This window comes from Periophthalmus magnuspinnatus, chromosome 23 (assembly GCF_009829125.3).
Source record: "Periophthalmus magnuspinnatus isolate fPerMag1 chromosome 23, fPerMag1.2.pri, whole genome shotgun sequence".
NCBI classification, from domain to species: domain Eukaryota; kingdom Metazoa; phylum Chordata; class Actinopteri; order Gobiiformes; family Gobiidae; genus Periophthalmus; species Periophthalmus magnuspinnatus.
In genome coordinates this window covers 20,894,398-20,920,881 of record NC_047148.1, presented here as the reverse complement: position 1 = coordinate 20,920,881, position 26,484 = coordinate 20,894,398, and the positions used below count along the sequence as shown (strand labels likewise).

Here is a 26,484-nt window from a genome sequence, read left to right as displayed (position 1 = left end):
GTGACCTTAAAGGAGCTGTGGGGCCCGGACTCTCTAATTCCATGTTTATGGTTGTGCCTTTTATAACATACGAATGAACGGAACTGCCCAGGCCACAGCCGCACGGAAATATCATCATGCACACTCTGTCCTGCTTCTGCTAATTGGTGCCTCGGTACCATCCCTCCCTGCGGTGCGCGCTCGGCTTTGTGCAGGACAACCTGAGGAGCAATGCCAATTTCATGCTCCTTTTCAAACTCTAAAGAATTTACAGTTTCAGAAGTGACATAAATGCAGGTCTATAGGTTCGGTGTAATGTAGAAATGTTTATGGAAGATTTGAATTGTCTAGAGACTAATTCTACTTGTCCAGTGTTAAAAACTACGCAGACAACACATAGGTTTAGTGCTAAATAATAATGCCTTACACTGGTAATGGGTTTTACAGGCAAACTACGATTATAGCCATAGCTGCCGTGGGTCAGACTGACATAAGCGTGGCTGCCAATCTGCACCATCGGCCCCTCCGACCACCACCAACACACACGCACACACTACACACATATTAAGGTGCCGGTGATGTGTGTTGCCTAAGGACATGATGACAAAACATGGTCCAGGCGTTAATCAACTCTCTGACCTCTAAATATTTTATAGTCCTCCCCGTTAAACCAGGGTCGTCTAAACTTTTTCACCAAGAGAATATATAGAAACAAAGTCAGACTGGTGTGTGGTGCCAGACTGTGGTATTTTACATTTTACGTAGTGGCATTTTATATAAGTTTGACAAAGCACAACACCTTTAAAAACTCTTGAAAACACCCTGGACTTTTGTTACTTTGGGGCACTGACGCCTCTTTTACATCCATATCAGAATGTAATGAAATGTCAGGTTTAGGTTACAGTAATAGGAATACTTGAATTTGCAGTAAAAAAGTACTGTCTGCGATTATTTGGGCCAATTCAGAAGGATCCAAGGGGGGCAATAAAAGTTTATCTAAGGGCCAAATTTGATCCCTGAGCTAAATGTTTTGGACAATCCTGCTTTAAACAATGAATCACATTAATAAGATACTACACCAAGTTCTTACAGAAAATCCCATTCATAAAACATTACTCAATTAATGTAATAAATTGTACCGATTTAAGACTTCGAGCCTTTGGTCTTTCGTCAGTTTGTTCACACCCAAACAGCCAGTACTTTAAACTCACCTGTCGCATTTTATAATTATTAACTGACTCTATAATACGACTATTGTCAATCCTTAAACTAGAATTTATACTGCTGCTGTAGGTTTTTACAAAGTATTGATTAAGCTGAATGTGAACGTCTTTTTCCTCAACACAAAACATTACAATTTACACGTGGTTGTAAATACTGGCAGTTTTAGCCTTTAACTCAGTGCTTGACTTAACTCTGCCGGGATAAAATATAATAAGAAAAGATCATACAGAGAAAGATTGGATGAAAAGACAAAAAATAAATTCATATTGCATTTGGTTCCAGTCCAGAGATTATTATTATTATTATTATTATTATTATTGTTGTTGTTGTTGTTGTTATTATTATTATTATTATTATTATTATTATTATTATTATTATTATTATTATTATTATTTATTTATTTATTTATTTTATGTATTTATTTATTTATTTATTTTTGCCTGGAATAAACATGGGGAAAAATGCCTCACCCAAATGTCTGGTTTTATCCATTAAAATTAACATGAAATATAAAGGCACATTGGCCCTTGTTGTTGTTCAGGCTTGTTCCAGCAGGTGGCACAATCGGGCTAAATTCCAATAATGCGTGTTCTCATTGTAAAACACAGTTTAGGCTTATTAGAGGCAGAAGTAGGACTAAGCCACTGGATGACAAAATTATAAATTGCCCAGTTAAGAAGATTATTATGGGAGTAAATGTCGATGATTTCATAAACTTGAGGGCTTTGATTTGTCATTTTTCATTGCTCTAAATAGGCCATGAATCTGAGCGTGCAGGCTATGATCTGGTCTCCTTTTATTCTTAACGTTTAAATAAGGAAAAATAAAAAATAGGCCTACTGGTTGAGTTTAAAACAATTTTCCCCCTGCTATAGAAGCCCTGCATTTGGGGATCACAGATTGGCCTAAACCTAAAACATTTGTGTTGAGACCCATAAAAACAGATTTTCTTTGTGTGAATGACAAAATATCATTGCAATACTGTATAGTCCTATAACCAAATGCGCTTGGATACGTTTTCAAAAAGCAAGTAGGCCTGATTTAATAAGACCTGAGCAAGACACTAAGACACTAAACAAAAGTAGATGTTTGCTGCAGTAAATCAAGTGTCCTGAAAGTTGAAGAACGTATGTCCAAATAATGGGCCAGTGCACCAAATACTCGTAGACCTAGGCCTGCTGGATAAAAATAAATAAATAAATAATGTGTGTCTCTCTTTGGTGTGAGACAGGCTATTGAATTCCACCCCTGAATAGAGTCTCTGAGGTGTTAAAGCCTCTGTTAAATGCACATAATCTATTTAAATGATGACTGCATTGACCTCAGTCTGTAGCATCGCCTGTATACCTTTCCTTGCGTTTCTACGTGCAGCCCTCGATGAAAACAGCTCGCGCACCCCTGCGTTAAAACCATTTCCACGTTGAGAACTCCATTTCCCATGATGCACCTCTGCCGGTTGCACGTGTCCGCGTGGCCAGCCGGACTGAACGTCACATTCCTGCATTCTCCTTTTCCTCTGGACGGCGGAGTTTACACCAGGAGCAGATCATAGCTAATCCTTCCCTCTCTTTGGGGTTGGAAAACACCTATGACACGGCAGGTTTGAGCTCAGAGGAGGAGTCCGAGTTCACAGGAGTCTCGTTTATTCTGGAGGTAAGGATTTATCCCATGGAGCCGTTAGGAGCAGTTTGTGTTCATGCTGCTGCAGGTCTCAGTAGCTAGTGTCCAGAGATAAAACGGCATAACAGAGTGGATAAACGCTCTGTTCATTGATAAACTCATATATCCCCGTGTGGACTAAACTGTGTGTCTGTTTATAAACGCAGATTGGAGATTTGAGCGTGTTCACTGTTGTTTATCCCCGTGTTGAAGCTAATGCTAGCAGCTGTTAGCATAATGGATGCGTCACTATTGTCACCGGTGAAACGCGGCTCCCTACAACAATATTAACGTTATTTTATGTAGATTCCGTCTGTAAAACGTCCCGTAACGTGGCGCATTTGCTGTCATAGAAGTGTTGTGGTTAGCTTCTTTCCTCTGTCCACTGTTAGCATGTTGTGTGGCTCCAGACCCGGGCATCAGGGGCATGGGCGTGGTGATGGGGTGGTCAGGGGTGAGGAGCAGCAGTGGAAGTCATGTTTAGGAAAATTATAGTAGTTTTGGCTCTGGCTAGTACAATCTGTTCAGTAGTGTTTAGATCTTACTGCAGTGTTGTGTTAATATTTCTTGATTGTCATGACTAAAAGCCCCTGAGCTCAGCTGTTTGACCCTAAAGAGCCTTAAGGCCAATGTGTGATCTTGAACTAAGTGATTATAGTTGCCCTTTCAGTAACTTAAACATCCCCATCTGTCTATCATTGCCAGAATTTGTGTCAAAATCATAAACATAATATAATCTTGAGCTATACTGTTCTAACTTTCAGGTGTAGTCGTTACATTCCTGAAATTCCAGTTATTCTGCTGCTTAAAATCAGAGTCAGAGACAGTCACAGGCTGGAGGTAAGAGTTCTACTAATATAAGTCACCACTGCAGGCGGCGCCGCTTCAGTGATTTATGCTTTTAAATATGACTTCTGTGCCTATACTATACTGAAAGGCAAGAGGAATTTTCCCACACTATACATTTAATCCAAATTTTTTTTTTATCCAAACAAGCACTGACATGCACATGAGTTTTTGAAATACAGTGGCTCAATAACTATAGTATTTAAGTTAAGATAAAATATAGATGTGTTTCATTGATTTCCTTCGTTCAAGTGATTTAATCAGTTATCTCATTTCCTACAGATACAAGGGCCTTACATCATTTTTGTGTAACTTGCCACCAAAACTTTTATGGTTCAATGATGCACGTAGTTCCAGATCGATATTAATTATCAAACCTCAGACAGTGACAAGGGAATAAGTCATATATAGAATAATAAGGTGTGGTGATGTCACTAGCAGCCTCATATTATTGGGCACAATGAGCAGTGTGTTAGTGTGTCATTGCAGTTTACAGGGTAAGTATAACAGATAAGTACTGTTCATAGTAATAGACAGTGTGGCCCTCGGGCTCAGACTGATCAATATCTGGTCCGACGGCCAAATATTGGTTTTCCAAAAAAATCACTAGGCTAAATGGAATGCATCAAAGAAAGTCACAGTCTGACCAAAATAGCATATTCTCACTGGGATCAGATCATAATTAGATCATTAAGTTATTGCCCTTTTGCTGGGCAGTAGTTGCATGTCTTCTGTGTGTTTTTGTCAACTCGACCCTATAAACACCATGGACTTTTGTTACCTTGGGGCAGTGAGGCCTCTGAACGTTTGTGTACACTTTATACATGTTGGAAGGCCTGTGGTTTGTGTTTTACACAACCTTTTCACTCTGGTTGAATGCACAACAAAGATCTGGCTCTAGTACAAAAATATCACTATTGTCACAAGTGTTCACTCAGACTGCTTCATATTCAGTGATAGCCTGGCCATTTACTAACACCAAAATTCATTCCATCCCTGAGATTGTACCCTTTGGCAAATCACTCTACTTGAAATAAATAAGATACATTTTTTTCCACATAAATTCAGCCATAAAAGTACAATTTAAAATGTAATGTGACCATTCACCGCTACTGTTGTAGTGTCTGCACAAAGCAACATGTTTGTGTATGTTGCAGAACAGATTAGTTGACCCCCTATAGAGAGTGTCTCAGGCTTTACTCTGTTTGAGTTGGAAGGATTGGAGTTAGTAGTTTGACTGTTGGTGAGCCTAATGCTTACTTTCACTTGTGTCAGCATCTGTTTTTTAGAATATTTTCTGTTCGCCACTAGATGATAAAGCATTTGGGATAAAATAGATGTATGTTTTAAAATAGATGTATGTTTTTTATGTTTATGCTTTATTGAATATCGTTTATGTAATCATAGTTGAAAATGTAATTCCCCCTCTGCCGACTTGCTGTGGCCTCTCTAGTATTTCAGAGTGGCATTAGTGTGTGGCTGTCGCAGACCCGTTCCATGCTGTGTCTTTCTCCGCTCTTTGCGTGTGCTGTCTGGAGAGGTCAAGCCTCTGGGCTCAGACGTCTGTTTGGCTCCACTGTAAAGACCTGCTGAGGCTGTCTGCAGCACGCTCACTCTGAATAGGGGCTTTGACTTTGGCATATTGTTGACAGATTATTATATCACTATTCATTGTATACATTATGTCAAACTTTTTTGTCAAAAGATTTTTTTGACTACCACCCAGTTATGTTTATAACAGTATGTTCTTACAGTCTGATAGGATGTGTAGAATATGGTTCTGAACAAGAGCCATTCCAAAGAAAGACGGAAGTATGAATACTTCCATCACTCTTTACCAGAGCAGCTGTGGCTAGTGGCTATTATAGCTCACTACCACAGAGTATGAAATGAATGAAAACAAAAGTGTTTTAGTGTATGGGTGGTGTAGAACCACAGTGCAAGATTAACACGTTATTATTCAGTGGTCCCAGATGAGTCTGAAGCCCATTAATTAAGGGTTTAACCTATTAAATGGTAGTGCATTATGATCAGTCAGTGATGAAGCTGTTGTGGCTGCCTCTAGAGGTATGTCTTTGTAGAAGCAGCTGTTGAATTTATTAGAGGCAAAGAAAAGGGTGGAGACAGGAAGAGGAGGGGCTTGGAAATATGCAAGAAGTCTATACTAAAGCATGTAGTTATTATGACACATACCAATGTCAACAGCCAGAATGTTTTACTGAAGAGACTGTTCGATCAGTGAAGCCATGCGTCCGTGTCCTGTAATGTGACTCAGTTTTGTGGTGGGTGTTCAGTGACTCTGCTGCTGTGCTCTGCTGTTTGTGCCCCTGACCTTGCAGAGACTGTCAAACATCAGCAGTGTGTACTCTTTCTGTTTGCTTGTGTTTTATTGGCACTGGTCTTTGTAACTACTTGGGTGTGGGCAAATGCTCTTTGACATGGGCAATATTGACAAAGATGAACATGTCTATTTTTTGGCGTATCCTGATAACGATACTTTAACAATCCAATAGAAATGGGCTAAAATGTATCTTTAAAATGTTTTAGTTGAGGGCAGACAATTTTGTGAAAGGACTGTAAAAATACCAACAAAGGTGCAGAAATACAACTCTTTTGGTATAAACTGCACAAAATAAAGTTGCACATTTGTTCTGTTGTCTCTTTTTGCAGCATATTCAGTTTTTTTAATTATATATACTAGATTATCACACTTTGTATATCTTCAAAAAAAATATTTGTAATATTGTTAGTAATGTGATAAATTGTCCAATGCCCACCTCTACTCTTTGGAAAGTTAACTTCTTAACTACTTTAATAAAATAATGCCAGCTACTACAGTAAAGAGAACTATTGCATGTCTATCTTGAAATCCTGAGCTAAAACTAGCTCCATCTCCAGTTTATGCCTCGTGTTATCCCATGAAAGAAATGAGCCTAAATCTAACCAAAGGTAATTCAGGCCTGAAGTTTAAGCCGCTCCCAGTGACTCTGAGTCTGTTTTCAGTGATGTTGCTGCTCCATTGAGCTGGCCTTCTCAAAATGTGACATTTCTTTATGATCTGACTAAACGAGAGAGGAATCAGAGTGCGCATGAACAATAGTTTGATTTGGGACAAAGAACTTTTCCTTCATTCTGATCCAAGGACTGAGAGGAAAGACATGATTCCCTCTTCCTCTCCTGTTAACTCACCCCTCCTCTCTCAGCTCTCGGCAGAGAGGAGCCTGACTGCATAGTGCGCAGCTTAGTTAAGGTGGAGAACATAGTTGCCCGACCCTTTCCCGATGCGCAGTAGCTTGTTCCACTGTGTATAAAAGTCAAGCTATAATGGAACTATTGGCATGTAACAAGAATTAGCCAATCAAATCCACACGTACGTGTGTGTGGTTTGGGTTTGACAGGGAGTGAGAGACGGGGAGGAAAGGAGAGAGAGAGACAGACGTAACAAAGGAGTGCACAGCAAGAACCCACTGAAAACTGGCTCATGCTACGACTGTCTGTGCAAAAGATGCACTGCTGCTCACAACAGCCACATGTCGTGACAAACCGGTCCCAAGTGTTCCACGCCCCTTTGGATGTAGTACCTCCAGCGGTCCGCTTTGGGACCCTTAAAAGGGGCCAGTACGGATCTGTACCATACCACCCCGTATCGGCGCTATGGAAGCGAGGCTTCTGGCTTTAGGACAGAGCGCTGTTTTGGTCACATCCCCCTCTCCACATGTGTCCAGAGTATAGGAGCACACAGCTGGTCCTCAAAAGTCTCAGGCAACATGCCACTCATAACTCATTTTTAAACTGTATTCAGACAGACAAGTGAATTAATCAAAAGTTTCAGCACATGCACTCCCCCATCCATGTTTAAAGTGTCTTTTGACATTCTTGGAGGCAAAGCTAAAATAATCTTGACATTTATTTTTTAATTAATTTATTAATCATTGGATTTCTATAGCGCCTTTCATAGCACCCCAAGTGCTTTACAGTGCATTATTCACTCCACACCTGGTGATGGTCAGCTACTACTGTAGCCACAGCTGCAATGGGGCAGACTGACCCACGCGCACCCACGCGCACCCACGCGCACCCACGCGCACCCACGCGCACCCACGCGCACCCACGCGCACCCACGCGCACCCACGCGCACCCACGCGCACCCACGCGCACCCACGCGCACTCACGCGCACCCACGCGCACCCACGCGCACCCACGCGCACTCACGCGCACTCACGCGCACTCACGCGCACTCACGCGCACTCACGCGCACTCACGTGCACTCAGGCAGACTCACGCGTACTCACATGCGCTCACATTTGTACAAGGCAACGTGGGTGAAGTTCCTTGCCTAAGGACACAACAACCAGGCTTTGCTTAGCTTCTGAGACCTGACGAGATCAGGCTTTGATAAGCCGGTATTAATGAATTTGTACGTGGTCGTTGACAAATAATGAAGAAAGAAACAGAATGGCCACAGCAGTAAACCTGGGCCTGGCCTGGTCTGTGCCCTGGAGCTTATTACTACAGCAACTCTGCGCCAACTCCGGTCAGTCACTTTTATGGAATAGAACTGAGGATTTGACAACCCTGGATTGCCCAAATAAGCCAAGCTTTCACTTTAGCTCTCTTCGTGTACTTACTGTAGTGGACACATAGTATAGAGTGTAGTCGAGTGGTCACATTAATGGATGAGTGAAATCAGTGGCGTTTGGCAGCTGTTTACCCTGAGGCAGTACATCATGTCAAGGATAACGGGGTCGTCTGACTGATGTTAACGGGATTTATTATCTGTATTTATGTAAATGACATATGACACAACAGGACATGATTTGGTTACAGTTGATAGTATAATTGTTATGTTAATTTCTAGACTAGATTGCAATGCAAATTCATGTATGCAACAATTACTACTACCACTATTACTGCTACTACTATTACAGTCCATACTGGCCTGTTGATCTGGCACATGGACCTTGCTCAAAGCAGCATAATCTAAATGTATAACTATTATGCCTTCTTTGTTACTCATTAAACACATGTATTGGTTATTTTTTTCTTAGGGACTGTGCATTTTAATGAACATGTGACTCTGTAGCCGTTGAAGTGTGAATAATGTAGCAATGTGATAATTTCCATTTATTTTGCCTAGACAGGTAGTAAATACACACAGACACACACACACACACACACACACACACAGAGGTACTATATGTTTTTATTGTTAATAAAAGTATAAGAAAAGTGACACAATCAAAACAAAGCATCTTGTGTAGCGTATCCACCTGTTCGCTGCACCAGTTTCCCAGCGTGCGCCCAGGGCTCAGCTGACTCTGTACTGCAGGGATAAATCCTCTTTGCATGGCTGGTGATCAGGCCCTGATGTAAAGGAGCTTAGTAGTGGTATAGACAGCCAAGCAAGACACCGCCCCCCTGTTGGCATGGAGACCGGTGATCAGATACTCCCAGAGGACAGACAGCCACACAATTTGGAAAACAAGGAGTGAGATGGGTATGATTAGAGGGTATTAGGAATGAGGTGTTTTTATGGAATGGCTTTGGTGAGGCTTTAAAACTATTAAAAGGTATTGTTGCTTTTTTTTTTTTAATAAAGTATTTTTTTTTCTTTTCCATAGGTCTGTCCTCCTCCCTTTCCCCTGACCATCCATCACTGAGCTCGTTGCTATGGAGAACTCTTCTGTTGCATCTGCATCGTCTGAGGCGGGGAGCACGCGCTCTCAAGAAATCGAAGAACTGGAGCGCTTCATTGACAGTTACGTGCTGGAGTATCAGGTGCAGGGGCTTCTGGGAGAAAAGGGAGACGATGACCTGGACTTGGACAATAGCGGCAACTTGACACAAGTGGTAAGTTTGATTTTTACTTCACAAATCTAAACTTCTAGACTGAATTGTATTTGTTTTAATTAAATGCTTAATGAAGTATTGAGTAATATACTTTGTCCTCTCGCTCGCACAGTGGACCAACGACTGTAACAACCAGAAAGAATGGACATCATCACATGTTACAGGGTCATTTAAACCAGTGAGTACTTCTTTCTTCTGCATGTGGGTAATGACACTAGCTCTGTTGGTAAAGTCTCCCTCCTATGACCCAAAGGTTGGCAGTTTGAGATCACTCCTGCGGTGTGTACTGTTGTTGTATCCAAGGCCATTTTTTTATACTACTATATACCACTACTGGATAAAACTGAATAACTTTGAGAAATCTCTGCCGCCTGAGCTGAAACTGTATTGACCGTAAATAAACATTGGCCTTCTACTGCAAGAAAACTCATGGACACTTTCTGAGTACTAATTTACAATATGTTCTAAGAGAAGAGGGCGTGTTTAAATATTTAAATATATACTATCTTTTTTTGGTTTATTGTAGTAGCACTAGCAGCACTACAATAAGGAAATATAAGGAAAACTTGTATGTATATATAAATACAGATGACCTACTCACAGTTTTGAGGATTAAAATGGCTGCTGTATGTATGATGAAGAGTGTGTAAGTATCATGATTATTATTGAATGTTGAGCCATGTAACATCAAATTGTGAAGGACGCTGCTGGCAATATTAACCCAAAAAGAATACTGTATCTCGATATTTTTGTGCATTTTTTTCAGTACAAATGTTTGCAATCAGTGGCAGTTTACGTGCACACCAAAATCAGATTATTATTTGATTTCTAAACATTTAACATCATTTAAATGTCACCGTAAACTACAAAATCTGTTGTGAGCAATCAGAGGGACCACGATCAGAAAGAAGTTTGATCATTCAGCAGTTTGCATGCCATTTAAGTGATCTTAGGATTCAAAAATCTCCATAATAATCAGATTTAGAGTGTGCATGTTGCTGGAGCCAGTTAGAAAATCTATAAATGTTTTTGAACCCATCTTTATTGTACATTTTTACAGGATGAGTGGGAGCACAGCAGTAACGGAAGCACCGGGTCCAGGCCAAGTTCAGGCTCGAGACCCGGCTCTGGCTCACGGTCAGGCAGCAAAAGCAGAAACAACCAGTTCAGAGGTCATGCTAAGGTGAGAGCAATGATGTACACTGCAAACGTACAATAATACCCGAAACATTGTACATGTACGTGTTCAGTTCAGTGGAATATGTTTGATGTTGTAATCCTGTCATCTAGAACGGCAACATGGACGGCTTTGACATCTTGGGCACTGACATATGGGCAGCCAACACAATGGACTCACTCGGGTAAGTGCTTTACTTTAGGAAAATCATTGCTCAGTAACACCGTATTATGGACAGAAGGTTTGGCAAACAGAGCCTTCACTTTAGTTATTTTGTGTTTGTGTTCATTGAGGTTGTGGTGTAATTTGACATTTTTGCTAAATCAAAATGTCTGAAGATGAAAACTGGCTCCATGAACAGACGGAATTTATATTTTTGACAAGATGAGAGTTGTACAGTTTTGGCAAAAAATATGTCTTGCATATAATTCAAGTATTACAGACAGGGACAGTGGACACTAAACCTTATGACATTAGGTTGTATCATAGAGAGCTGACTGTAGTATTTAACAGAGCCTGAAGCTCTAATATTATTTTAAAAAACAGAACTGTCTGAAATGATCTCCAAAGATTCACCCGCCTGGTGTGAATGACTAACTGACATTTGATGGTGTAATATATTTTTGTCTATCGATGCAAATATATATTTAAATTTTCATTTCAAACATGATGTTTACTGTGTAGAGTTTAGTTTAGTGAATTTTAAAAAGATGAAAAGATGAGGATAACAATGAGTACTTTATTTTCACTTTTACATTATGTCTGTATTTCAACATATTGAAGTAGTAGAGTAGCTTTTTCTTTTTTTAACCTTTAACATCTTTTTAGGGGCACTGGTTGGGACGTACAACCAGAGAAGCTGGATTTTAGCCATTTCCACAGAAAAACCCCGAGGGGATCGCCAAAGCACCTGCCACACATCGACAGAGAGGGGTAATTAAATTATTCTTTAATAAAGACAACTTAGAAGCAATGGTGCACATACACTAACCTCTGCGTCCCGCGCATAGGATGAAAAAAGATCAGTGTGAAGAGGACGACGGCATAGACATGAATGAGATCGAGAGGTTCCTCCCTCATCTGCGCTCTGTAAGTCACTTTCTATAAAGGTTGTATGTAATGCTGATCATCACTGTGATGTTGTGTCAAAGATGTACCTGAAGTTTTTTTTGTTATACAAATTAAGTTTTTGACACTAATTTTGATTTTTCAAACACTGAAAATGGGCTGGTAGACTCTGCCACCAAGTGGCGTGTTACTGTAGGTACACTTAAATTAAGGATGAGGATTTTTCATTTACAATCAAAATGGAAGTATGTCAAGCTTTAATGTTTTCATATGACATTACAAAACTCAATAATTAATTGAGATTGCAAAAGCAATTAATTCCATGTAGTTGATAAAAGTTTATCCTGCCTCTGTTCTCCTGGCTGCTGCTTTTAGGATGGTGGAATAGTACCACATTGTAGAAAAGGAAAAATAACATATTAAATAATTTGAACTTAATCTTTTGGTGAACCAAATTATTGTAACTTGTGTTGCAAACTGTTTGAATCAGAGTTGAGTCTATGCTGGCATCTGCTGGTCAAAAGGTAACACAGCCACAGGGATTGAATGTGGCTCTATCATGACCCCTGCTGGACTCTTTTAAGTATTTCGTGTCTGTTAATCTTCCCTGTTTATTTCCTATACAGCAAACAGGAGAGAATGTTTGTCACAGTTTCCTCCTTTGATGAACATACTTTAAATTTGTTAGATGTTATTTTGTTCACCTTAGGGGTCATTAATATATCCATAACTCTATGCACCAAATCACTTTCATAGGATTTGAACTTTTTGAACTTGCTTTTCCATCTCGGCTCTTTAGTCCAGGAACTCCTTCACTCTTCTATGATGGATTCCTCATTTTTGCCGTTCTCTCCGGTGCCAAGTTTACAGTTTCCGTTCATTCAGCGTGAACCAAATATCAGACCTGTTACATTTCTCTGCTGGATTGGACACATGCTGACACAGGAAACACAGAGGGGTCACTGGACTGTTTGACCCGTTTTAAATTGCATTCAGACGTGACAAATCAAGCAATTTTAGTTTTTAATTGCCAATATTCATGTCTCTTAGTAATACGTTGTAGCCTTTTGCTTCAGAATTGAGTAATTCAGATCATGACTAAATCACATGGAGATTACTGATCAGATATTGAATGCACAAAGGATATTTTAGGGGATTTTCTGAGTGGAGGGCAAGCCATGGCGAGATGGGATTTTCTTAACTGGAACTGTTTTGTAAGTGTCCTTACATTACCCATTCAGCAATAATTTTCCATCTGTACTGTTTTGCTAATTGAGGTTTCTACAGTCATAAAGCGTCATAACCAATAACGTAATAAAAAATTGTCACACTTGAACATGCCGTACTTTCAGCTGGTGTACATCAGTCAGGAATGGGAAGTGTTTTTGGCCAGGTGAAGGAGTGGCATCGACTAAAATACATTTATGTAACAGTGCATTCATGATTTTTTTAATGGTGTGTTGTTGTAGTTGTGAATTGTGAATCTTTTGCCTCACTATAATATCACTGAATAGTCAAAAGTTGTATCACAGATCATTTAAACAAGTCCACATGCATATACCGTATACTATAGTTACTGCATAACTACCTCACAGACTTTTGCCCTGTTGTTACCTCCAAATACTGTATGGCTACATCATTCAAAGTCCCTGTCTACCTTCCGCACTTCCTGCCAATATCACTTCCCTTTTCCACGAGCCAGAATAACTTCCAGTGAGCCATGGGATGTGGAAAAAACATCTTGTTTGAGTGTGTGGGTGTGTGAGGCAGCCCAGTGAGAAAGGGTTTCCTCCTCTTGCCCTGGGATTATGCTGCACCTTCCCTGGCCTCTCTGGAATGTCATCCTGAATGCACACTAGCCACACACTAAGTCAGCCGGCACGTCTACTGTCATGTTGTAATGGCACAGGAATGTAGGATTCAGAAGGACACATTTTGTTGTGTGGATTTATGGCAGGTATTTCAGACTGTCCAGTGTGGATTCACACTTGGCCACATTATAGCAAACAACTCTGTGGTCATTTCTGTTCAGGAATACTAGAGCTGTAGCTGAATAATTTAAACCTAGGCTATCTCAGACCACTAACACTTGTAAAAGTCGGACATTTTTCCGATAAAATGGGGATTTAGTTTATTCTTGGCTCACTTCCCTTTGTCCTGAGTCTGACGTAGTACAGTGTGGACACTTGCTTGATGTTTGGCTCATCAGCACAATTGTGTCAGTGAGATCCTCAGTGTTGTGACAGCTACACTGTTTGTGTTGCCGGAGGGTTTGTGTGGGAGTTCTCTACATTTACCTGTGAAATGATGCCAGCAAACATTTACCCACCCATGTGTTTGCAGCTTAAGGTGACAGCATGTCAAAACATGGCTGCAAAAGCACGTAATTGTACCCCATACCCCATGTATGGAGTTAAATTTGAAAAAGTAAAGAGTATTTGGTTGTCATTGTCTTGAATATAATTTAAAAATATACACAAAAATGTAATATTGTGTCAGTTCAATATAGACATTAGAATCACTACTGTCAATAAGTTTATTAGTTTATGCAAAATTACTTACTCAAATCAGCTAACACACTTTCTATCCGAACATACTGAAATAATATGGAAATGTTAAGAAGACATGGTTTGTGAAGTATTGTGTTCTCTAAACTCACAGAATTTATATAATAATAAATGAGGAGGGATAGGGTGAGAAAGCCACCAGGCAGCAAGAAGACATCCGGTCTGTAGGTCCGGTGAACAAAGCCGTCCAACGGGAACAAAGCTGCAGTCTGGAGCAGAGACAGCACAGACTGGTTGGCCCCAGTGCATGGAAGTGTACGTGCCTCAGAGCAGGACTGTGACTGTTGAGAGACACCGGGGGCGGGCGTACTGTTGTGGTGGGTTGTCTGTCAGCTGCCAGTTTGTGTGGGATTTGTACTCCTTTCTCAATAATCTGCATAATGCTTTTCTTTCGTCACACAACAAGTTTATTGTCCATCTCATTTTTGACCAGTCTCTTGCTGCATCTTCCTATTGGCTGTTTCCGCTTTCCTCTGGTCTTCATCACTCTGGGACCTCCTATGTCCTCTTATGGTGTTGTCCTTCAGTCTTCCCATCCATCCTTCAAATATTGGTGGGCAGTAGAACAATATGCAGGGGGTCATGGCAACCGGCAACCCCCTCCCTGCACGCTCTTCCTGTCATTGTCCTGGCTTTTACTTCTGGTTGGCTCCTGCTACCCACACACTGCCGGCGTAATGACTGCCGTACGCTGCACTGGTCTCATTGTGAGCATGGGAGAGTCTGAGAGGCCTTGTGTGGAAGCGGGTTACCTGGACATTTGCCACAGAGAAAGACAGTTATTGCCTCTGAGCTGTCCAAGCAGAATCAGCAACACTTTTAAACAATCCTCAACCAGACCATTTGCATTTCTTTTTACAAGAAAAGGCCAGTAAGGAATGGTTTCTGTTGTTTTTAGTGCTGTCGACTCATGGATCACTTTGCCGGTACATCACTGCTGCGAGCGGTCAGCAACACGATGAGCAATATTTTAAGATTCTGGCCTTTAGGTTGTTGTTTATGCTGGACTTCTCGTCACAAATTCAGTTGTACAAGCACTTCCAGTTTGCTATGAAGTGGCAATGATCATTTGTGGCAAAGTCACCCATATTTACGTTCTCTGTGGATGGAGAGATTAGAAATGACCCACAATGTGTATACTTAAGGACTCTGTATCATGCCTGACAATTTGGCAAAAATACAAAATAACAAAGGCAACCCAAAGTCAAATTATCCACTCCATTGAGACACATTAGGACTATGCAAATATTGTATTACATTTAAATGAATAAGTGCAACTGGGGTGTACATATGACATGTACTGTCCTTTTATCAGTGTAAAAAAGGCCTGTGCGGCGCTGTAATGGCGTGAAACCTCTGCAGGAGTCACTTGATTACATTTCTATAGGGTGCTCCGTGTTTTCAGAGTTTTCTGCCTGACACTTTGATCTACAGTGGCTTCATCTCCCCCTGCAGGAGAGGACTTTGAAGCACCTGTCTATCTGCAGCTTCACATCGCTTATTAAATGAGACATGGGTGTCAGAGCCTCACATCTTTGCCTCTTATCACCCATCACCCATTATACCTGACTGTGGCACTTTTAAATCTCTCCTCTCTGCTCTGCTGGCAGGCTTCAGCTGCAGTGGAACTTACATGAAAGGCAGAATGTAGGGATCACGGAACACAGACCCACAAATCCTTCAACATGGGCTTTTACACAAAGTCAATTTGAGAAATGCCTAATCTCGACTTGATTTCAGACATGAGTGAAGTAGATGTCTAGCAGCATTTCTCATGTTTTCTACACAGTAAAATCTGACAGTGTGAGAATCAGCTGTATTTTACTACTTTCGCTTTTTATTTATATAGTTAAGATCTCAAAATTAGTAAAACCTGTAAAGCTTTTAAGATGATAAACATTTTAATCAACACTGACATTAAAATATTCTGTGTTAATATTAACCAGTATCTACAAAGCCGCCATGTTATTTGAGCCCTCGTGCCCTTCCTGTATGTGAATTTCATACCTTCGTGTATTTTCAGTTTCTCATTTTGTCATTCTTGCTTGCTATCATTTTCTCTCTTCAACAACCTGTCTTGGAATGCCACCCCTGGGGCAGTTCAAAATTTATTGTTCTTGGCCGAGGGCCCTTGTAACATAAATAAGCTGAAAGAAACAATGGACTGAGTGAATGAGCAGCACAGTCGAATTGTCGTACACTGGAGGGAACAGGAAGATGCACACTTCACTTTCTATGCCATTAAACAGGAGCTTCTGTTATCGTTTTGTTTCTATTCCACACGTTTCCATTGCTGCGCTCTTTGCTCATTTCCCTACTTTCCTTCCTTGTTACCTATACCCTTGTACCAGGCATATTTTGTTTTGGAAAGGCTTTGTTAGTAGTAAGCATCAGGTTATACCAATTCTACAGCTTTGACACAGGTCGTTCAAAGTCCAGGACACAGAAAACTTCACAAACTACCTGTAATTTTGCTTGATGTGGTGCACGGCTTCTTCTTAAAATGTTTCTTAGGCTCAGTCTGATAAGAGTGTGGTTCATCTGATGTAATGTTTATCAGAAACTCACAGTAAGTGTTCACATAAATGTACTAAAATATTTACACAAAAGGTAAGGCTTTAAACAACAAGAGCATAAACTAAGAACCAAAGACCAAGGATTAACAAATGGTCAAAGTCTCAAAAATACGAGTCACACAGGTTTGAAAACAAAATTCAGTGACAAGTTAAACTAGTGACACATTTAGTCAAAACAAATGAGTGTCTCTTTAACCAAGACGAGCACAGAGACTCGATATAGACACAAGGAAATACACAAAATGGCCTAGTGGTCACAGAGACCAGCAGCTCAGAATGGCAGGGGAGCAGACCTTAAATACAGATGTGGATGCAGCAGGTGGAGTTGATTGGCCTGGCATTAAGGTACTGCACCCATCAAGGACATTACCAATTCAATCAAATAAAGTGTAAAATACTGTAGTGGCCATGCTGCGATAATGGAGTTAAATTCTAAACCTATTTCCCCCTCGCACATAGGAGAGCATACAGATTATATTCAATTTCCAGGTTTGAAACTGTATGCAATCTTACCCTGCATATTCTCCACAGCATATGCACTGAGCCACACGCATACCACACATAAAGCTCGGAGTGTAGTACTGTGGTATTTGAGTATACTGCAATAATCACTGTCTGTTTTTGATGAAAGTTCAGTCTGCAGTGTGATGTCTGTGTTTCAGTAGTCCAGTCCCGTTGTAGCTTCTAAAGCCCCCCCTCACTCTCCCTGTCACGTCCACAGGGCTGGCTGTGGCTGCCGCGGGGTCAGAGGTTCTCTGGCTGCTGACCAGCACAGCACACACCCCGCTTTGATCTAACATACACCGACTGCCACCTACAGATAGGACTTTCACATACACACAGGGCAGTCTGCGTTCAAAAGCCCTCCATTACCCTGCTGTGTGTCTGCGTCCCTCGTGAGGTGACAGAGTACACGAAGTTAAATGTTAGTTTTTTATGTTTTTTGATCTTTTTTTTTTTTTTGCTAATGTTTTATGTAACTTGTTTTGTGTTGAGTTAAACCGGTCTTTTTTGCAAGTAACACCTTAAGTCCTGAGTGATTATTACTCTGTATTCAAAAGTACTATTCTAGATAATAAATTAATAGCTACAGTATAAGTATTAGCAGTTTGTATTCTGCTAAAATACTGTTGTTGTCATGGGTTTTAATGGGGTTGTTTGCAAATTGTAATGTACTTTTGCCATTCTGAATTCTCTAGCTTGTGTGCTCCCCGCTCACTGTCATCTGGTTACTATTTGAAGGCAGAATTACAGCTAATGATATCCTAGAGGAGAACTACAGTAGCAAACATGCAACCATTCGTCTTTCATTCTTCCCAAGACCTCGCCTTCTTTGTTATCCCTATAGACTTCAAGTTGGAACGCAGATAGTGTAGGATTTTTAAAGTGTTCATTTTTATTCTGCCACAAAAATACAGTTCTCTGTTCTTTTTCTGTGTCACATCTGGGTTCAATTAGGACCCCGACAATTCACAAGAAGGTGCTCTACCAATGTCGTGTAACAAGCTCTTTAGGCACAACACGTCATGAGACATTTTTACACTGTTTTTTATATGGTTATTTATTAGTTTTAATTATTATTATTGCAATATTAAGGACATTTTGGTCAACATTTTCTTTGTGTACAATCTGAGAAACTTACATAATCAGCTGCATTTCTACTCTGACTCACTTGCTATCAATATTAGCACCAGCTCCTAAATTCCAATACCAAACTCTTATAAACTGAAAAGCAGAGGTTTTTCCTGTTTTTCCTGTCTCTTCAGCTCTAACTAAAGACTAGACCAGTGGTTTTCTAAGAAAAGCTTTTGCTTTCTGAGTCCCATAAGCCCCAGATCTAAAAACTATAACAGGAGTATTCCACTAATGTAGGGCTAAACTAGGTCTAATGTAGGGCTAAACCAGGTCTAGTGTAGGGCCAAATCAGGTCTGATGTAGGGCTAAACCAGGTGTGATGTAGGGCTAAACCAGGTCTGATGTAGGGCTAAACCGGGTCTGGTGTAGGGCTAAACCAGGTCTAGTGTAGGGCTAAACCAGGTCTGATGTAGGGCTAAACCAGGTCTGGTGTAGGGCTAAACCAGGTCTAGTGTAGGGCTAAACCAGGTCTGATGTAGGGCCAAACCAGGTCTGGTGTAGGGCTAAACCAGGTCTGATGTAGGGCTAAACCGGGTCTAAAAGTGGGCTACATCATTTCCACTGTAGTTCTAAACATGATATCTAAAGTAGGACAAAAAAAGTAGATAAAATTAACTCTAAATTAGGCAAAAAAAAAAAAAAAAAACCCAACCTGAATCCAACTGTCTGAAAGTTACTCTTTGTATTAACAATCATTAAAACTGGTCATAAATAAATTGACATCAATGTGCACACTCAGTTTTGTTATTGTATTAATGAGATCTATGTAAGAATTTGACTGTTGTGTGTGAAATGTTTTACTTTATATAATTATTATAAACAGCAGTAACTGGTAGTGGTATTGATACAAAAAATATACTTAAAACTGATCCAAAATACTTCAGTATCAGTGGTACCAAAATCAGGTATTGTGCAACAGTAGCAGTAACTATGGTAACAGTGGTAATGATGGTGAGTAAAGGTTATTTGTTTGACTTAATTGGTGCTTAACTGTTCACATTCACATTAATGTTTTTCCTCTGTTGATGTCAGAATTATCCAAGTTCATACTGTGCATATGCTAATGTTTTGTTTTGTCTTGTTTTGTTTGTTTCCTAAGGTCTTTCCACCACTTCCTAATGAGGCTGAAATTGCAAACACCAAAAAGCTCTTTCGGCGTAAAAGGAACGATCGACGGTACATGCTTCACACACACACACACACACACACACACACACACACACACCCCCACACACACACACACACACACACACACTTCTGTCATATAGAGAAAGCCTGTTGTTGATGAAGTCAGTTTGTGCCAATGGATAGCCCAGTTCTGTTACGACACAAATGCATGCTCCACAAAACGGGCAGAAAAAAGGAAAAAAGTCACCAACGACATATTGGTCTTTCTAGGCTTCATCGCTTAACTAGGTGGGGTGTGGATCCTAATTAATCACCTCTCTTTTTCAAGCTTTTTTGTTCACTAATTGCAACTTGTAGCAATCTAATCTTTTGACTTGTCTCAAAAGTCTTTACTCTAGCACTCAGTTTTGTCCCAGCATGCCTTTCTCTAATTGTAAACGCTTTTCAGCCACATCGAACTTCATTGAATCCAGGTTCCTAAGAAGAAGGGAAAAATAGCTCTGTCTCATTTTCTTGCTCTCTGGCCTGATGTCATTGGAAAACTGTTCTTCAGTTGCTATGAGACGGGGAAAAAAGGAAAATATTTGGGTCGTATTTGCGGTTTTAAAAAGAGGAAATTTTAGCTAGACCAAATGGACAAGAACACTTTCAACCTTGTTTTCAAGTCACTGACTATAATTGATTTGGAGCCGAAGCTATTACTATGTGCTACGACGGACATTTTAAGTTCAGAAAAAAAACTTTTGTAGTAAATTAATTGATGCACTTTGAACATCTATAATATTATCGTCTCCCCTCCTAAATTAGAAGACAGTCTAACCAGTACTCCCACTATAAACAAACACTGTAAACAGACACATGACCGGCAGAGGATGCAGCACCCTCACAAAAAGTTTATTCTGCTGTCTGCAAGTGTGGTTTACATTTGTTATTACTGCAGCATCATATCACGTTGGATAATAATTGTTTCTTTAACCAAAAGACAAACAGGAACATGGGCAAAGCAAGTTTCAAGATGTTAAAATCACAATACAACAAAGCAAAACATAAATAATCATCATAAATCAATTAACATTAAAAGAGAAGAGGTAGAATAAAACTCTTTCAGTCACATGCACAGCTAAACAGAACCATTTGGAGCCTGGATTTAAACATTGCCAAAGTCGAGACCTTTGCAGGGTTTATTTTAATGTCAGGAGAAAGTGCGTGTGCCAGAGAATAATAATAAGACATGATTAGGTTAAATGCACCAGAATAACACGAACGAGACTTCGCCTCTCTGCTACATATTCAAGTAATCCCAATTTGCAAGTTTTCAGGAGCTTTAAAGAATGTGGTTGCGTTTGAGAGCGCAAATGTGTTTCATCCAATTTGTTTATTAACTTTGTTCTCGACAAAACGCCGTCCTGTTTGTTTATAAAACGGGTTAGGCGATATGAACGAACCCAAAGCACTCAAAACATTGCAAAAACAATTTCAAATGTTAAATTGTAGAAGTCAATTTATTAAAACTCGCAAACAAAAAGCCTGAACTGCAACTTGGAGGGTGCGCAGGGAGGAGAATGTGAGGGGGACTATGAGACGAGTGTGGGCTGGCTGTGGCAGGAAGGAAAAGAAAGGGGAGGCAGTCCATGTGTTTCTACTTTAGCAGGCACGTCAGGCAGGGCTGAAATTAGTTGTGATTTACTGGAATGCGCTGCTTACTGCTCACAGCACAGAGGCCGAGAAAGCTAACATGCTGCGTATTACTTGATTGGGCAAAAAGCTTGATTCTACTCAGCGTAACTTTTTCTAACCTTCTATTGAATGCACTTCCGCTGGTTTAACACCGTAATCAAGCATGTGTGTGTTTAAAGGAGTGTTTTCTTTTATCCTGTCCCGCATTTTTAATAGCAGTGAATTGGTATTGGCGGTACAGGCCTCGCTTCCCCTGGGCCAGACTTAAATCTACACACACCCAAAGAGTCGTACGTGCTCACCTCATGGTCATATTCATCAATCATATATTTCTAATGCATGCTTATCATGTAGTTATCCACTTGTAGTTTCAGAATTTTGTTTGTTTCCTTTTTGCTTTTGCTTTTTTTTGCTTCTATCCATTATTCTATTGTGATTTCAACTTTCACACCTCCCACCACTTGCATTTCCGCACCCTGCTTCTCCTGCATCTAGACCCATTGAACAGTTGAACCGAGAGCAGTTAACAGTGCTTCTGCCCACTGGTCCTGGGGGAAAACGACAAGTCTCAACCAGGTCAGTTACTGGAGCCAGACAGTTTTTTGTTAATATCTATTGGTCCTGATGTATACAGCTGATTGTTAAGTCGGGCAGGACACAGGGAAGTGCAAATCTATCATTTGTTATCACTAATGATAGCACTTACCTAAAACAAAATGTTTGAGTTTGACCCAATACAAATATTTTGGTATTTGTGCCAATTCAACATGAACAGACTAAACCCAAAGGAATAATCCCACAGATATAAGTCAAATTAATATTGTATTGTCATAACCCATAAAAGTCTCCATTTGATGAAGCAGTTGTGGCAGAGAGAAGATGTTTCTGAGAAACCTGATATTGGCAGATGAAATTTAATCAGGCGTCCGCTCATCTATCTTCAATATAAACATCGCTGTGGCAGTAATGTGACTGATGGATGGGTAATCCCGGCAACAGCTACTGCACAGCTAGCACTCATTAAATATGATTAACATTTTATAACTGTCTCACATCCACCTCTGGGCACCACCAGTACATCCACACGCTGGCTTATTAGAGGAAGATCTAAACTGCTACAGTAGACAATGCGGCCCTCAACTGAGGTCTTGACAATCAACGCGTACAACGGCAACACTTGCTTTATGTTTGTGCATGTGATACATAAGATCAAGCAACTACAGCTCGCTGTGGCAGGTTTTGTTTTGTTTTTTAACATGGGCACTTAAGAAAGAAGAAACTGTTTTTTTTGCAAATGTGATTTAGTTATAAACTTGCTACGTTTCTGCCCTTGGCTTTCATCGGGAAAATGGCAAAAAGACAAGTGCAAGACATTTTTTCTTTCTTATGTTTGGCAAATGGTGTGGGCGCCCTCTCCTACACCCCTGTCCTAAAGTGGCATGTGCAAAGTTTTTCTGTTGTAAAGAGCATGGACAATTACCATTTACCAGCCTGTAGTAGAAAGCTTTGCAAGGCCAATAAGTTAGTAACAGAATGTAAACTATTAAAGGTTATTATCACACAAAAACTTGAAATCCCACATATGAAATAGTGCACATAATGTGTCCTTACACATGTGGATTCATATTATGCATATCCAGCATATGAAAGTCAATGCTATTTGCATGGTGCTGAAGACTCGTTATTGAGTATAGTGTCAAAGGATGAACTGTCTACCAGTCTCCCAGAGAGAGTTGTACAGAGAGGCCAGCCGAGACAGAACCTTGGATATACACTCATTGACTCACTCAGTGGCAACTATAAATATAATACTGCCTTCCTGCCTGCACCATCTGCAAACAGATGGGTGACAAATTTCAATGGAAAAATCAACATAAGGCATCCAATGAGTGTTACTAAGGGTTACTAAAAGCTGTTGGTAATGCCTATAGTACCTGTCAGACACTTTGATTTTTATTTCAAAATGTTGACACAACTATACAGAAGCTCCAAAGAGCCGGTCTGTGATCCCCCGCATCCTTAACATCAGCCTTTTCAAATACTCCACACAGTATCTACCTCGTTTACCAAACGTAGTTGGAGCCTAATACAAAAATGTATTAACAGAGGGGGATTCTGTCTTGGTAAGTAAGAAAAACATTAATTTGTTGGAATTGTATAGTTTGTCAATACTTAACATGACCATGCTTGAAAATCAATGGTCAATCTCACCATCAGTGTCCGATATTTTGGTTGCTCCGATGTGCAGCACAAAATAAGTATCTACTATATTCATGAAGACATCATGAATACGTCTGCCCATTCGGTTCTGTTTCAGTAACAAGTCTCAGAATATGTCCAAAAGTGCACCCTCTATCCAAGGTTGAGTTTGTGGAGTTTTCGACACGAGCATGTAGCAGGCAGGCTCCTTAGTGCCAGGGTGACTAATCCGCACAACCATATGTCAGTGGCTGTGTCAAGAAGCACACGGCCAGAGCTGTGTTAAGCACAGAGCTATGCAGGACTGCAAAACACAGAGACACTGTGCATCCATATGTGAGCAGTCAGTAGCTTTCACAATTATTTTTTTTTCTTTAATTTATTATTGTATTATTGATTTTGTAGTGTAGATATTAGGTGCTGGTAAGAGCAGCAGTTCAGTTGCTGCAAATGTGTGTTAACCTAACTAATAATTGTCCTCATTTCAGGAGACAGCAGCGACCTCAGGGAGGAGGTGGAGGAGGAGGTGGAGGAGGAGGTGGAGGAGGAGGAGGAGGTGGGAAGAACCAGCCTCAGCACATTCAGCAGGCACCACAGCATCTGAGAGACCAAACTCAGCAGCCTTCTCCAAACCACAGACCAAGTGAACTGGGAGACAATAAAAGCAACTGCAGTGGTCGACCCCCACGCCACGGGCAGCGCCAAGGAGGGCACCCGCAGCACGGGTACAGCCAGAACCGCCGCTGGCACCACAATCAGAGAGGTCAAGAGCACGGACAGACCAGTGCTGTGGGGGAGAAAGACATTACCCCAAGAACTACCAAAGACAAAGATGCAGAGAATGTAAGGCAGAATGTTGAGCCTAAGAATTCCTCCACCAAGAGTCCTCCAGAGCCAGCCCAACCACAGTCCTTATCTACTAAGAACGACTGTACAGACCTGACCCTTAACAAGGAGCCCCCCGGTCCAGCAGGCGGAGAGGACCAGGGACAGTCACAGCGGCCCAAAATCAGCCTGCTGCAATCTTCCAAAGAGGGGCTGAGGAAGAGGCTAAAGGACAAGGTACTGAAAGCTGCTTACTGCCTGTCACTCAGCATTAAGCCAGTATCTACTGTACAAGTGTGTACGAGTATATATGCTACTATTAAAGTCTCATTACTTTTAACATACACCATCGTTTTGATAGTCTAGCAAACACGAGCAAGGTCATCTCACACTGACATACTAAAGTCATTCATCTGCTTGATTAATTTAGTATTCAAACTACAAGTGTTTGCTAAGGAGGTGGAACAGCTAAAGCAGCATTACATGTTTTTGATGAGTTCCTCTGTGAGCAATAAACCACAGCCAACTGCTCTGCTGCTCTCAACTTATATGAACCAGACCAAACTCATCTCCACCGGGGGTGCATTGATTATCTTGGCCTTGGTCGCAGTACGCAGCACTAATTGTGAAGCATATTTTCAGTGGTGCCTGTGAATACGTAAAAAGAACTGAGGAATGTCAAAGATGTACTTCTCCTCAGACTTAGAGGTGTTTGGGCTGGCTGCATGTATCACATGATGGGTAGTGCGTGTTCTGACATTTGTGAATGTTGTTATTATCATGTCGTCCACTGCTGACATGTTGTGACATTATGCTCTATTCTGAAGAGAAAGCAGAGTGTCATTTGTCACATAGGCGCTCACATCTACATATAGATTACTGTAAACATGAAATATATATTCACCCCATCTTCAGTGATTGTCTTTGTGAAATGAAATGCTGCCACACAGACGGGAGAGGGTTGTATGAGTAACTGAATGTCAAAGTAAAATGTAGACAGTTGTCACGGTGATGGTAAACGTTCTGATGCCCTCACAGGAGGACGCCTGTGTGGAGTCGGGCCGCGGAGGCCAGAGTGTGGACAGACTGGTGGAGCTGCTCAACAGCCTGAGGAGCAACAGCAGCGGAGTGGAGCAGCAGCTGGCCTCTTTCATGGAGGAGGCTCAGAGCTCTGCCCGCTCTGAGGAGAGCCTCTCTCAGGTGGTCAGTGCCATCTACTCCAGGGCGGTGTCGGACAGGAGCTTTGCTGCCACCGCTGCCAAGTTGTGTGACAGAATGGCCATGTTCATAGTGGAGGGAACCAAATTTAGATCTCTGCTGCTCAATATGCTGGAGGTAAGAGCGCCACCTACACTAGCTCTGCAGAATTACACCGTGTCCGGAGGGAGGTGCAAGTAAAATAGAACATAACATAAGTTCTGTAGTTCCTTTTGTTTCAAGACTACCCATTTGTAGACACAAATCTCTGAAAGCTGAAGTCCTCTTTATATTTACACGACCAGTCAAAGGTTTGGACACACCCACTCATGTAATGTGTTTTTTCTTTATGTTTACTGCTTTCTACTTTTTAGATAAATAACATCAAATATATGAAGCAAGATACATGGGATTATGTAGAAAAAAGTGAATAACTCAGCTAAATTATTTGTATATTTTATTTTCAATTCCTCAAAGTATCCACCTTTTGCTTTGTTGACAGCGCTGCCTTGGCCTTCTGTCAATGAACTTCCTGATGAAGTCCCCTGACATGGTTCACTTCACAGCTGTGCCTTGTCAGGAGCAAGAAATGCCAAGAGTGCAAATCAATAAACAAAGCAATGGGTGGCTATTTTATTTTATTATTTTTTTCTGAAACTAGCTTTGAGTTCTTTTTAGTTTATTTTATATTTACTACATTCTGTATGTGTCCATTCATAGTTTTGATGCCTTCACTGAGAATCTACAGTGTAAAAAAATCATGGAACAAAAGAAGAAAACTAAAAAAGTGTGTCCAAACTTTTGACTGGAAGTGTAAATCTACATCTTTCCGTTCTTTTAGCTGTTGACATTTCCATTCCAAACCAAGTCCTTTATC

General features: G+C 40.7%; 1 protein-coding gene across 3 annotated transcripts in view; it reads left to right on the top strand.

The window, feature by feature from the left end:
• Positions 1–2,697: 2,697 nt before the first annotated feature.
• Positions 2,698–26,484, top strand: part of ctif (CBP80/20-dependent translation initiation factor) — a 34,656-nt gene continuing 10,869 nt past the window's right edge. The window contains exons 1-12 of one of the 3 annotated variants that reach the window (XM_033989559.2): positions 2,698–2,856; positions 9,330–9,558; positions 9,671–9,736; positions 10,619–10,741; positions 10,849–10,919; positions 11,564–11,668; positions 11,746–11,824; positions 19,681–19,757; positions 21,882–21,962; positions 24,074–24,111; positions 24,142–24,647; positions 25,449–25,745. In XM_033989559.2, the coding sequence (XP_033845450.1) occupies positions 9,379–9,558; positions 9,671–9,736; positions 10,619–10,741; positions 10,849–10,919; positions 11,564–11,668; positions 11,746–11,824; positions 19,681–19,757; positions 21,882–21,962; positions 24,074–24,111; positions 24,142–24,647; positions 25,449–25,745 (1,623 nt within the window). In that variant the 5' untranslated portion in view covers positions 2,698–2,856; positions 9,330–9,378. Of the gene's footprint in view, positions 2,857–9,329; positions 9,559–9,670; positions 9,737–10,618; positions 10,742–10,848; positions 10,920–11,563; positions 11,669–11,745; positions 11,825–19,680; positions 19,758–21,881; positions 21,963–24,073; positions 24,648–25,448; positions 25,746–26,484 lie in introns of all 3 variants that reach the window. The other 2 variants (XM_033989560.2, XM_033989558.2) reach the window with 2 other exon arrangements.